This window comes from Chenopodium album, chromosome 5 (genome assembly GCF_948465745.1).
Source record: "Chenopodium album chromosome 5, dcCheAlbu1.1, whole genome shotgun sequence".
NCBI lineage: Eukaryota > Viridiplantae > Streptophyta > Magnoliopsida > Caryophyllales > Amaranthaceae > Chenopodium > Chenopodium album.
Genome location: NC_137838.1, coordinates 10,973,081 through 10,987,782, shown reverse-complemented (window position 1 = coordinate 10,987,782; position 14,702 = coordinate 10,973,081). Strand labels below are relative to the sequence as shown.

The 14,702-nt window shown below is 35.0% G+C and overlaps 3 protein-coding genes across 3 annotated transcripts in view; 2 read left to right on the top strand and 1 right to left on the bottom strand.

Annotated features, from left to right (window-relative positions):
* LOC145631877 (eukaryotic translation initiation factor 2A-like) overlaps nucleotides 1-14,702 on the top strand; it is a 156,547-nt gene that overhangs the window by 12,908 nt on the left and 128,937 nt on the right. The window lies entirely within an intron of this gene.
* LOC145631876 (bet1-like protein At4g14600) lies at nucleotides 649-3,102 on the top strand. The gene is made up of 4 exons (XM_081684095.1): nucleotides 649-1,014; nucleotides 1,156-1,282; nucleotides 1,802-1,858; nucleotides 2,604-3,102. The coding sequence occupies exons 1-4, from the start codon at nucleotides 977-979 to the stop codon at nucleotides 2,763-2,765; spliced, it is 384 nt and encodes a 127-aa protein (XP_081540221.1). The 5' UTR covers nucleotides 649-976; the 3' UTR covers nucleotides 2,766-3,102.
* Nucleotides 4,374-10,862, bottom strand: LOC145631875 (uncharacterized). The gene is made up of 6 exons (XM_081684094.1): nucleotides 10,449-10,862; nucleotides 10,112-10,304; nucleotides 9,421-9,507; nucleotides 8,541-8,804; nucleotides 7,540-7,645; nucleotides 4,374-5,442 (listed from the first exon to the last, which is right to left on the bottom strand). Exons 1-6 carry the CDS (start codon nucleotides 10,520-10,522, stop codon nucleotides 4,664-4,666), a joined length of 1,503 nt encoding a protein of 500 aa, XP_081540220.1. The 5' UTR covers nucleotides 10,523-10,862; the 3' UTR covers nucleotides 4,374-4,663.

Below are 14,702 nucleotides of genomic sequence, written 5' to 3'. Positions count from 1 at the left end.
TCAATTCTCTCAATCGAGATTGTACAGCTGTGATTTGTAATTTGATTCAAACTAAGAGTTCCTATACTGGTATAACCCTTTCTCATATTTATTGGAGCCTTGGAGGTAGTCCATCTATCAATTTCAATTCTCAATAATGACGTTAAATACTTTGGTTTTGAGGTCTCACCTTAATTTTAGATTTGTCTTCTTAAATTTAAACACAGAAGCTTCAAGTAGTGCCCTCTCTCTAGCCATTGTCGAGAAGTTAATTCTTTTTATTATTATTATTATTATTATTATTATTATTATTATTATTATTATTATTATTATTATTTTTAAATCTACATCCTTAATTATCTACTATAACCTGATTCAATTTTTTAGGACATTTCCCTAGATAATGCTTAAACATATCAAAGTTTTCAAGTATGTTTTGGTTCAAGGAAAATCCTCACATATTGTCCACATCAGCAAATGAAATCGACTAAAATTCTAATGGCTCTACAATAAACTATTATTTCATGATAATTTTATTGATTCAATTGACAATTCATTATGCTAAACCGCTAGCTATTTCATCAATTAGCTAATTTGTGTTCAATCGATCCCAATAAAATTATTATTTTTTGCTTAACATGCTTATGTGGATAATACATGGAATATGTTGAAGAATCTAGCACAATTGAAGAATTTGGAAGTTTTAAAGCATTATCTAAGTAAATCATTATCATTTCGATAATCGAGTCAAATCACATAACCTATGGTTTTGAATATCCCTGTTCTCTGAACTTCCCGGTCTCTTTAACCCCTCTTCATCTCCTCCTCCTTTGGGAACACCTGCAAATTTACCCACTTCCCAATTCTTCATTTCCTCAATTTCATCTCTAATCATATGAAATTACCACCAAATTATCCCAATTACCCTTTATTAAATTCAAAGATTTGATAAAAAACCCTAAATTTTCATCTTTTTATCACTTTGATTGCATATTCCATGGCAACAAGAGGTGGTGCTGTCCCCTTTAGATCAAGGTAATTATGATCATTAATTCAAATTTTAATATTTTCTTGGTTTTCAATTGAATCATTTCTATTGATTGAATTTCTAATTTGGGTTTTTTTTTTTTTTTTTTTTTTTTTTTTTTTTTTTGTTTTTTTTTTTGGGGGGTGCAGTGATGGGTTGAGTACTCGGCAAGTGGGTAATTCAGATGAAGTACAAGTGCGAATTGTTGATCCAATGCATGCTGACCTTGATGATGAAATTACAGGGCTTAGATCTCAAGTTCACAAGCTCAGACATGTAATTCAGCTTTTTCATTCTTTCTATTATCAAGGTTTCTTATTTGATAATTTTAGTTCTTGAATTTGATTTTGTCAATGTTGAATTTCTCAGTGTTAAATGCTATTTTAATATGGAAGTTGAGAAATTTATAGGGCTACTATTTGGGATTAGTTTAAGAAACTAAATGATACTGATGGACTCATGGACGCGTGATTTTGTCATGATTAATTCGTGTAACATTTTGGGAAATATAGCAAAACCCGAATTTGTTGAAAGGAACTTGACATGTAATGTGTGTTGATTTTGCCCCATATGATTGATTGTAAAAGAAAGATGGAATTAATAAAATTTAATTTATACGTTCCTGTGACTTTGTTTGAACCTTGCTGGATACCAATGTATGGATTTTACAAGAAACATTTCGGCAGGACTTTGCATGTTTTGGGTCATTTTCTGTCAATTTGTTCTGTTCATCGCTTTCTGGTATCTTTTCATTTGGTTCGTGGTATTGGTCTTTGATGCATGATGTTGATGCAGGTAGCGCAAGAGATTAACTCAGAGGCGAAGTTTCAGAGTGATTTTATGGATCAGCTGGTAATGCATCAGCACAATCTTCCATATCTTAAGCAGTTTACCCTTGATCAAATGTTTTGAATTAATTTGTGTTTTGCTATGATATTACTACTTGGCTCTTTTGGGCACATTACTAATTACTTCGCCAGACATAATCATTGGCATTAGTGTTGTAAGAAATTCTTTTCCTTGAAGGGTTTAACTGCATAATTAGTTTGAGATTAGGATTATCAATTGAATATATATTGACATCATATTCTGGTCTGAGCTGTTTTTATTCATCCCTTCTGAGGATGCCATGCTAAACTGTTCACTATTGTCTTTGTGTTGAGTTTCCATAAGGTTTTTTTTTTCCCTGATAAACCTAATAACGCTCCACCTTTTCTCCCTCCCTTTTTCTTGGAACTTCTTGTCTTTACCTGAAATGTCCATCGAGAACAGGATTTCGCTAATGTTGATGTGATCTATTGTTGATACTTGTATATGACTACTCATTATTAACACCTTGTTTTGGAGCTAATTATATTTGTACCAATGACTGCTCATGATATTTGACTTTCTTAACAATCTTAGAAGTGGTGCACCTTTCCGTGTATAGAAATAAACTCATGATAATTTGGATCTGTAAACTTTTGCAATTTATATTTATAGTCATTACGTGATTGCTTTATGTGGCTACTTGTTTGCTATGATTCTTTGTATATTTTGACTGTTTAGCAATATGTATTACCGTGCTTCTTGTGATATGTGTTTTTGTATGGTACAGCAAATGACCCTTATCCAAGTTCAAGCTAGTTTGAAGAACAACATGAGGAGATTAAACAGCAGCATTGTGCAAAGTGGTTCTAACCATGTACTGCACGTTGTTCTTTTTGCATTATTTTGTCTTTTCTTGGTTTACTTCTGGTCCAAATTTTCCCGACATTGAGCCGCCATGAAGTCTTGCAGACTGCTTAGAGAACTTTCTACTGCACAACTTTCCCAATGGAGAAGATGGAGGTTATAATTCCGTGCTATACTAGCTGCATATATGTGTTCGGGATTATGTTGCAGATCTGATGATATTGTGTTCAGTTGCTGTAGTGTGTTCTGTTTGTGTAGCAGTTGCTTGATCTTCTTCTGGGGTTGTAGTTTAACTCAGTACTTCCGAGTATCTGGTGTCTAGGCAGGCACTTTATATGGGTTATCTGGTCTGGTCCAGTCCGGTTTCACAAAACCATCATCGTTGCAGTGCTTAATTGCTTATATATTTGGTTTTATTAGCAGCTCAGTATTCAGTACTTTCTTCTTGTTTGATACTCTACTTAAAGCTATGGTCTTCTTGGATATCTTTTTGAGATGTTTGTGATACAATGGCAGCCTTGTAAATATTCATCTTTTTGGCAATGAAATAATATATCCAGTAGCCAAAGGATACAAGTGATGTGCCAATTACCAAAATTCAATATATCGGGAGGCAAACCCACGTGTGGTTATGTAAATTTAAGTATTGTATGCTTTGTAAACTAGCATCAATATTGCAAATTAACACGAAAGCAGCTGGTTGATGCAGCTGCAGAGTTTATTTATCAAATCAGTCCCCGAATCACCATACTGTGCTGCAGTGGTGATCGCAAAGTGGATTTCTTTTTGTTCTTGATGCAGACCAGAGCTTGTATGGGAGGTTTGCAGTGGCTTTAAAAAGAAATTTTATTTTGTAATGTTATGGAGTTTCAGCAGAGGGGCATTAGTGTAATAGTGTGGAACTGGGACTGGCTTGGCCTCTTCTGCTATTGTTTGTGACTTCTAATATTTTACCAATCTTTTGTTGTGGTTAACATCAGGTGCTTACTATTAGTTATAAAAAAAAAAAAAAAAAAAAAAAAAACACCAAATATACACGAGTATATATAAAGTAGATATTGTTTGACGATATATTTTATGATAAAACTTGTTTTTTAGGAGTGGAAGTCAAATATCTACATTAGGTGCTTACTATTACTCCGTATTTGACAATATATTTCACGATAAAATCTGATTTTAATACGTTATTAAAAAAAAACTGTGGTCAAAGTTTGTATATAAAGAGTAAAAAACGTCAAACAAGTTCATTATTATGTGGTGGGAGTAACTTTTAGTGTTATTTTAACCTTGGAGTCATAATTATTAACCAAACCTATAACTGTTAATACCATTTCACCAATACATGTGACTCCATCAGTCACTATTATGAGTTTAATCAATGTTTAAAATAATATAATAAGACATAGATTAGTGGATAAGTCTATGGTTATTAATCTTAGGGTCATGGGTTTGAACCTTACATAGGAAGTAATATTTTATTCAAGACAAAATCAATCAATCTTTCAAAGAAAAAAAAAAAAAAAAAAGACAAAATCAATCAAAATTATGTCACTGACATTAGTTTTATACAGATATAAGCCTTTGGTTGCTGGAAATTATTCACTCCAACTGTTAAGGCCATCGCTGCAACAATAAACATAAACAGAGAGCAGTAATAAACCAATGCACCATCCTACTACTTCCAACAGCAGAGTTTCCGATAAGAACTTCAACTACGATTAACATAAACAGACATCAAAGGATTTCAATGTAAGGCAGACAAATTTCAAGAGAATTTACATCACTTTGGGTTAAACACAACACTACATCTAGTTATCTACATGTTCATTTGGTTAGAATAATTCAGCTCCGGCCATATCCTCACTTTCAAACCTTACCTCCATTCTATTCAGCACGCCAACTATCAACTGAAGTTAGTGAAACCTCATGCGTTCCATTCACACATGAAATACTTCTCTGAAAACATAAGCCTTCTAACAATTACTATTTGGCACTGGACTCAACGACCTGCTTACAAGTGTCATTTTTGCCTTCAACCTTCACGACATCCCTGTTTATTGTACATTGAGAATCACCAATAGCAGTTGCTTGTTTACTAGAACCAACATCAGCACCAGGAGATGTTGCCTGACACTTATCTTTTGGCAAAATTTGGGGAAATGAAGCTCCATCTTCTTGGACTCTAGTCACTGATTTAGCATCCGGTTGTTGAATGCTTGCAGCCGTACAAGTTTTGTTTTCCATTTGTTGAGCAGTACTAATTCGCTCTGTAGTTACAACAGACGTGGCTCTCACTTTTGGAGGTTGAGACACTGGCAATACAGAGGGTCCTACTGAACTAAGTTTGGGCTGTTGAGCTCCTAGAGCATAGAATGCAGTTCCAGCAGGCACAGAAGTTGACGTTGTTGCTGTCCCAGTGCAAACAATAGGAGTCTTCACTAGAGGAGGACTTCCCCCTCTAATGCGCACTACGTTTTTCGATTGTGCAGCCTTGAATAGAGATGCAGCATCCAAAGGACTACCAATGCGGGCTCCTGCAGCTTTTGCAGTAGCTTGAATAGAATCTGCACTGACAGTGGATTGTTGTGGAGGCTTTCTTTTAGGACAAAGCTTCGTTGAAGAGCCCATTGCTGTAGATTTCACAGACAATGCTGCACAAGGTTGCGGTGGGGACGGTGGCACAGTAACTTTCGTGACTGGCAAGTTCCTTTTGGAAGCACTTATTTTAGCTGCATTGTTACAATCATCATGTCCGTTACCAACTACAAAACAAAAAAGCCGTCAGCAAGATATGAACATCAGAGCCATACATCTACTATGTAAAGTTTTTTTTTTTTGACGAGTACTATGTAAAGTTACAAAGACAAGACTACAAAAAAAGAAGATTGCACAGAAAGACTAGTTTTAAAACTTTACTATAATTGTATTTTGAGGCATAAAGAATGCCATGTGAGAATAGATGGAGCTGGTCTATCTTCTGGTCAACATAGCCTATTAATTTGCAGTTGGTGCACCAGATATGACAGGTGAAAACCCATAATAAAGCAAACTAATTTCCTTGTCTACGATCCTTTAAAACCTTTGAATAAAATGTTCACAAACTAATACTCAAGCATCCCAATGCCACTGCCCCATCAAACAGAGAAACAAACATTAAGTCTAAATTGCTTTCTACTATTTTTGGTGATTAACAACCTAAAATGCAGATTAAATTTATCTCTCATTGTTAAATACAAAGTAATTTGTACCTTATTCAATCTCTTCTCGTCTTTGTTGTTCTGTAAGTCTAAATTGCTTTCTACTATTTTTCCAAACATCTACAAGCATCCAAGTATCTACAATTTGTTACATCTCTTTACAAAATTGTTTATTATCATCCTCTTTTTTCTTGCTGACTCTGAGCATCGGAGCATCTTTTTTCTTGCTATCTTCATCTGCTATTCCAGTCATCAAACCACAGAAATAAGATGCTCCAATGCTCAGAGTCAGTACATTGTTGCGAAACCCCAATTACTACCGCCACCACCATTTTTTCTCACTCCTTGAATTACCTCTGTTTCACAAAAAAGAGAAGAATTTTTTTTTGTTGTAATTCCCTCTTTCATCTGTTTTAACTCATAAGAGTTGTGACCGTTGTTCAATTCTCTCTCTTTAATTCTTCATTATAAGCAATGGAACCAAAACCCATTAAATTTGCATCTAGTGTCTCTCTCTTTCCCTTTAACCCCCTAAAAACCAAGTTCAAGAGAAAGAAGACGGGAGAGGGAGGGGAAGAGAATGGGTGAAAAGGTTATTGGGACTGCGAGCAGCATTGGGGGCCTGAGCTGGGATGGTGTGTGGTGGGAAAGAGGGATTAAAGAAGAGGATGGCTAGTGAGGTGAGAGATGGGTTTGTATAAATAGAAATAAAAATAAAAAATAATAAAACCAGCGAATGTGTCACACATGGTTAATTTACCTTCTAAGCTAAGGTTAGTTTGGATCAGCTTTCATAGGACAAATATGGGATGACAGCCCCAAAGTTGGCTCTATTCCTAATTAATCAATAAGTGGCTCTATTCCTAAATAATCAATCCCTATTCCTCATTAACTTGCAAACGAATCTCAAAAGAATCCAAGTGAATAGAGTGTTATAACATGGAAAAATCTTTTCCCTATGAAAATCAGAAAATTCTACTAACCATAACAAAGAAAAGGGGGCAGGTTTCTTATCCTTCCAAACTACTTGCAAAGTCATATTTTCTAAGCATTAATGTAACCCAATCAACATCTAAAAAAAATAAGCAGCACTCATACACAAAAATGATCCCTGTTACCACCTAGAAGATCAAGAAAATGAAATCACCTTAGCTTGGATATAGAATAAACAAAAAAAGGAAATAGAAAGGGGGAAAAAAGTGGAGTGTACAATTTGATCTTCTCATATGTTTCAAGTTAAAAAATATAGAACCCGCTTCACTTTAACCCTTTACATCATTAATCAATCCCTTGGGGAGCAGGCAATCAGCATAGGAATTGAGCATGCTTACCCAGGGTCAAAACATAAAAGGAAACTGTGAATTCAATGCCTATAAACTTGATGTAAAGAGTTAGTTACCTGCAGGGCCAACAATAATTTCTTAAACAATGCCGCACACAACAGCAATTTCCCAACTTTGTATGTAGTGATTTAAAGATAAGATGTCAGAATGATTGCTGAAAATCTTATGTGTACATAATGTCAAGACTTATAAACACGGGAAAATGACAAAGAGATAACTACAATAGTTCAAGGAAATCACTGGAAAATACATGATTCCCAAGCATCAAGCAAGCGGGTCTATATACTACAGCAAATATAATGCAAGAACGAGAACATACCAGTGGCAGCACCTGATGCTGGGCTATCTTTGAAAGCCATGTCAAGTGCAAAACGAGTAGCCTCAATATTCAATCCCCCCTGTTTCTTCCTATTAGTATTTGCCCTCTGTATAAGCAAAAAAAAATCAGCAATATAATTCTTGAACCAGATATCTGCTTTATTTTTTAGGCAAGGAAGGGGTAAGAACACAACTTAAAAGCTAGTCAGCATTGAATTCACCCTAATCTAAACACACAAAGCAAACTTTGAGATCAAAATCAGATTTCAGTGACAGTGTGAACCTCCGTTGCCGGGATTTGAACCCGGGAAACCTGGAATATACCCAGACATCATAACCGGACTAGATGACAACGGATCACAAAAGAAGTTGTTTGAGGCATCTCAGTACAAGTTAAGCAACGGAATCCATGCCAGTATTTAGCAAGGTTATCAACAGCCAACAAGAAACATAACATTTGCTAAGCTCCAATGGAAAACACTATTCTACTTTCCGTTACATCACCTACTGGCTCCTTGGTGGCAATACAATAACCTCTTCTTCCCTCCTACCACCCCTATGTACTAAATTAGATATGTCATTCAGTCTTTGATTAAGTAATTCCAGATCTATTGTCAGTAAAATAGCATAAAAAGTTCAAGCCATAGTAAAGATAAGGAAGAAACTGTTATTCTTTATCCAAAAGATGTTTATGCTCAAAACTACTGTGTTACATGCCATCAGTCCCACACTCCCACTAGAGAAACCTCACACTGAACAACATATAGGTTCCATATAGCAAAGTACACTTATGTGTAAACTGCATTAAAATGACTGTCATTCTTTTTAAATAAAAAGGAATGATTTTGCAACTTAGGGCTAATCATTTTTTTCTAAGAAAAAAAATTGTAAATTGCATTATTAATTTACTATTATCAATACAAGAAGAAAAAAAAAATGAAACATTGCTAACATAATTAAAAAAAAATATAGACCAGCAGGCAGGGTGAAGTGAGTAGAAACCTGGGTCCGCTGTGCAGTATTACTCTCTCCCTTGAGTTCTCCTTTCTTAACAGAAGCAATTAGTTCTATGTCTTCCTCCTCTGGGCATAATTTTCTTTTTTTTTGATTATTACATGTCAATCCATTTGCATTCGATCCTTCACCAAAGGTCCCAGCAGGTTGTGAAATTTTCCGAACTTGTGGATTTTCTATTGAAACCCTAGCCACCTCAATATTTGAGCTGTTGGACATACGAGACTTGTTGGCTGAGCCAGAAGTGAGAGCCTAAATCAAAAAGTAATCAGCATAAAAAAGGGGCAATTCGAAAATAACTTGTGCATCTATGTATGGAAGTAACATTACTAATAATGCCAAGCTCAATTATTACATCAACACCTGATAATGGAACGAATGAAATAGTATTTATACATGAGCAAGTTAAAGCCTTAAAGAAATAAAGAACACATAGACTACAAGTGGGTATGCTGATTTAAATAAACTTTTTTACATAACTAGACAAGGTGATAGTCACCACTTAACACTAGGAAGGGAAATTTTGATAAGTGGCAACACATTCTCAAACTGAGTCCACCTAGAGAGAGTGACTAAGATGTACTGTATATTTTCTAACAAAGAGCAACATAAAAACATAAAACTATTATTTGTTATCAGATAACTTTCACCAAAACCAGTGCAAACTCTCATCTCAAAACACAGCCATAAAAACATAACAGACTGAAAAGAGAGATATCTCCTTTTATCAGCTTGACACTCAGATATCTTAGGCATTCAGGCCGTGTCCTTTGGGAGAGGCACCCAAACCAATGTGTATTTCTGTAAATAGACTAATTATAACATAATCTCCAATCAGTGATACTGTATAAAATTATGCATGTCGAACCTTAACACAGTTAGAAGCCTCCGTAGCATCTGCAGTGCTGACAGGGGGGCAAGCCTCCACTTCATATTCAAGGTCACTATCATCATCCTGCATGCAAGTTGCATCCACATTAAGCTACGAAATTTTCATCTAAAAGGAATTAGTAGATGTTCGTACATTTCCTATACTTTAAACGCAGGACATGTCATGCATCACTTTTTTCCAGTCATAGATTTCTTCTTTTCATTACAACAAATTTGCTGGAGATCTCGTGGCAGACACAAGGACTTCTTTTTCTTTGTTACACAAGTATTTCTACACAGAAGATGTACTTGTATGATACAAAACGATCTCTGGTACAAAAAAGTCTTTATACCAATTCATTGAATGACCACAATATTTCCTTCCAATATTATTTACATATCCCATTACTATTTCAACAATTTATGATCGCTTAACATCATTATCTTTCCCATACACCTAATTACTACTCTAAACAAGGAAAAAATCATGTCTACAAGATCAAAACTCACACAATTTAGGACCATAATTCCACAAATTTAATCAAACTCTTCTTTTCATAACACCACTTCATGTCCGTCGACAAAAATTAAAAACACAACACATTCCCAATTTAAGCTCAAAACGCACACATAAAGGCCAAAACCACAAAGAATTCGAGATAAATAAATCAATAAAAATCGGAACAAACCAAAGGCGGTTCTTCCGGGGAAACATTCTCAATCAATGGCTGTCGATACGCCAAATGACGCCACAACATTTGATACTCTCTGGCACTCTTTATCCCGGTCTCCGTTTTCGCCATTAACGCCTGCCAATCAATCTTTACATCAACAACTTGCGCCATTTCCTTTAATAGCGCCAATAATGTACCCGCCGAGTACCTAATTAACGCAATAATCAACAAATTGAGATTAAAATCACACAATTCCACACCATAATCAACAAAATTACATCACTATCACACAAATTAACACCAAAATCAACAAATTTAGAATGTTCTAACACAAAATTCACAAAAAGTATACCTCTGCAAGAGATTGCAAACATCTTCTTCAGTAATTGCGCCTTTAAGCTGCTTCGTCTGTAATTTATCAACCATGGCTTGAAATTAGGTTAGAAAAGATAAGAATTAAGAGCGGAAATCAGGAAGATGATGAATAAAACCCTAGAGTGAAGATTTGGGAAGAAAAGTGGTTGACAATGGCGGAATTTGTTGTGTAGAGATAGTAGAGAGTGGTGGAGAGAGAGAAGGAAGAGGGGAAAGTGTGTCTGATTGATGGTGACTGCGCGCTGCATAACAGAAGTACGTACTGTACACTGTAGACTTTTCCGGAGTTGTTCCTCTTCTCCATCCCTAAATTTTATTTATCTTTTTTTAATTATTTTTAAATATTTGGTGAGAAAAAACAAAAAAACACATCAAAATCACACCTCTACACATAAAAAGTGGAGTAGTGTCAAGAGTTTTTGGCAAAATTAATTAAATGACTATTTTACAAATGTCCAAATGTCATTGAGCACTTTAAAAATTCACCAAATGACATCGGATTTTTCAGAATTTACCAAATACCACGTGACATATTCTAATTGGTTCGTTTTAATATTATTTTATTTATCAAAAAAATTAAAATTAAAAAAAAAAAACACTAAACCCCAGCCACTCTTTCAACCGCACCACCGCCCCTACGCCAGCCCAACCCCTTGCCCCCACCCCCACCGGCGATCAACATCCTCTTCGGTGTTGGCGGTCACCCTTCCCCCTGACCTTATGTCATTGCCATCTTCTCCTTGCCAGAACCACCTTCCCCCACCCTAAAACCCCTCCCTCCACTTTAAAAACACCTCTCTTTCCTCCCACCGGCGCCCAGCCCCCATCCCCTGCGACGGCGAAGCTAATTCGCCCATCCCTCTACCATCTCCATCCACTCCCCCCCCCCCTAAACCACCATCCTCGACACCCTAAAACCCCAAAATTGAAATCTCCAAAATCGAAACTCAAAATTTTGATTTTAAGGTTTTCGATTTTGGGGTTTAAGCGAGGTGGTTCAGGGGGTGGAGATGGGAGGGGGAGTGGATGGAGATGGTAGAGAGGGAGTGGATGGAGATGGGTTCGTCAGAGCGGGTAGGGATTATTGAACGCCATCAGTGGGAAGTGGAGAGGGTTACAAATTTAGGGAAATCGATATTAAGGTTTAAGGTGTCGAAACCCTAGATTTCGATTTTTGGGGATTTTAATTTAGGGTTCCGGCGTGGTGGATTTCACTACGTGAAAAAATGAATTTAGCACCGGTTCAAACCCGGCCTAAGGCACCGGTTTGAACCGGTGCCAATGTGGGGGGTACCAAAAAGGGGTTTAAAAAGGCACCGGTTCAAACCGGTGCCAAAACTCAGAATAGGCACCGGTTAACCGGTGCTAAAAATGGCAAAAAAAAAATAATTGCTTGTTTTTGGCACCGGTTAACCGGTGCCAAAAGTGCCCCAAAATTTATTTTATTTTATTTTTTTTTTTTTGTTTTATCGTTTTATCCACTTAAAAATTAAATAGACTAAATTAATAACCACATCAAAACATAAATCCAATATCATGAATATTTACAGTATATGATAAAAAAAAAATTATAATATACATCAATAAAATAGTTTGATTACAACATATAAGTATGAAAAAAAATTACAATATAAGTTAAAAAAAAATTACAATATAAATTAAAAAAAATTACAATATCAATAAAAAAAAAAAACATTCACATCTAAATTAGTATTCTTGTTTCTTCGATTTCAGATCTAAATAACATACCTGCACCAATTAGAACAAAAAAAAATCGATTAATATAATCAAGCTTCAAAAAAAAAAAACCCAGAAATTTAATCCCAAAAATTCAAACCCAGAAATTTAATCCAAAAAATTCAAACCCAGGAAAAAATTGAAATCGAAAAAAAACTTGAAAACCCAGTATTCGAATAAACCCAGAAAACGAAAAAAATTGAAAACGAATAAACCCAGATAAAAAAAAACCAAATCGAATAAACCCAGAAAAAAAAAAAAACCAATAACCGATTAAAATAAAAATCAAAAACTGATTATAAACCCAGAAAATAAAAAATAAAAATCGATAAAAAAAAAAACTCAGAAAATAAAAATCAAAAACGAAATCAATCGCTTAAATTAAAAAAAAATTCGATTAAAATAAATAAAAAAAACCCAGAAATAAATATATAAAAAACGAATTAAAAAAAAATCGATCAAAAAATTGATTAAGACAAAAAACCAGAAATAAAAAACAAAAACGAATCCAAAAAATAAAACCTTGGATTAAAAAAAACACAAACCCGGAAAATAAATATATATAAAAAAAACCGAATTCAAATGATTTAACAAAAAACAAACCCAGAAAATAAATTAAAAAAACAAAAAAAAAAAACCTCGAATTGGTTATGCATGTGGTGGTCTTGGTGGTGTTGCATGTGGTGGTCTTGGTGGTGTTGCGTGTGGTGGTTTTGGTGGTGGTCTTCAATAGAAAGAAAGAAGGAGATCGAGAAAGAAAGAGAAGGAGATCGAGAAAGAAAGAGAAAGGAGATCGATATTTCTGTGGGCTGGGCTGGGCCGGAGGTGGTGGTTGTGACGGTGGTTGTTGTGGCGGTGAAATGGCGGCTCAAAAACTAATTACTTGAGAAGGAGAAGGAAGGAGGAGGAGAGGAGAGAGAAAGAGAAAGAGGAGGAGAGAAGAGGAGAGAGAAAGAAGAATGAACTAGATTAGGGTTGAGAACAAATAAGTAGCAGCCGCCTTTTTTTTTAATACTTAAAATACCGGTTCACAAAGGCACCGGTTCAAACCGGTGGCCTTTATGTTTTTGGCACCGGTTTGGACTGAACCGGTGCCTTTTATTCTGCTTTAACTTCCCACTAATTTTGTAGCCCATTTTTGGCACCGGTTTGGACTGAACCGGTGCCAATTAGGGGGTGCCTTTTTGATATTTTCTACTAGTGTTTTAATTTAGGGATTTCGAATCGCGGGAAGGGTGGCTGGGTTGCGTTGTCGATGCGGGCTGGCTGTTGCCGGCGCGGTTGTTCAGGGATGGGTCGCCGCCGCGATGAGGACTGGCTGGAGGCGGGGATATGGTGATGGCAGTGACAGACGGTTGTAGGGGTGGGTCATGGTGGGTGGTTTTTTTTTAAAAGTTTTTTATTAAGTAATTAATTTACTAATTTAATAAGCAACCAATCATAAGCCACCACGTGGCATAATTAGCCTTAATGACTAAAGGAGTTAATTGTCGTTAGTCATTAATGACACTCGGTGAACTTTTTAAATACTAGGTGGTATTTGGTGAATTCTGAAAAGTCCGATGGCATTTGGTGAATTTTTAAAGTGCTCATTGGCATTTGGTGAAATAGTCGTTAATTAAATGAGTCGACATGACAAGATATGTAACATAAGTTTATTTAAATAAGTCGAGTTAGGGCTTGTTCTCATACGTTGAAATTCAGTTCAGTTTAGTTCAGTTCAGTTCAGTTTAGTTTAGCTCAGTTCAGTTCAGTTCAGCTCAATTCAATTCAGTTCAGCTCATGTGTAATGATATTGCTAATGATATAAAGCCAAATTTCATTCTTTTAAGCTCTTATTACAGCGACGATAATAATAATAATAATAATAATAATAATAATAATAATAATAATAATAATAATAATAATAATAATAATAATAATAATAATAATAATAATACTAATAATAATAATCAATAAATAATGATGATGATGATGATGATAATAATAATAATAATAATAATAATAATAATAATAATAATAATAATAATAATAATAATAAAAATAATAATAATAGTATATTTTTCTTAAATATTTTAATATGTATATTTGTATATACACATATGTATAATAATAAATAATCAATAAATAATCAAAGATCACTAATCCGTAGTTAAAAATCACTAATTAATAAGTTCAGTTCAGTTCAGTTCAGCTCAGTTCAGTTCAGTTCAGTTCAGCTTAGTTCAGTCCAGTTCAGTTCAGTTCAATTCAATTCAGTTCAGCTGAGTTCAGTCAATGAGAACAGACCCTTAGTGTTGAGATTCTCAACATAATATTAACACGACTTGACCTGACTAGGAAAAAAAACCAATAAATGTATTAAACAAGGTCCACTTTTTCAAATAAAACAATAATACGACATGAATCGAACACACAAAAAAGCGGGATAGTGTCAAGTGTTTTCTGACGCATTTAATTAAATGGGTTAGCACGACACAACATATTTGTATTA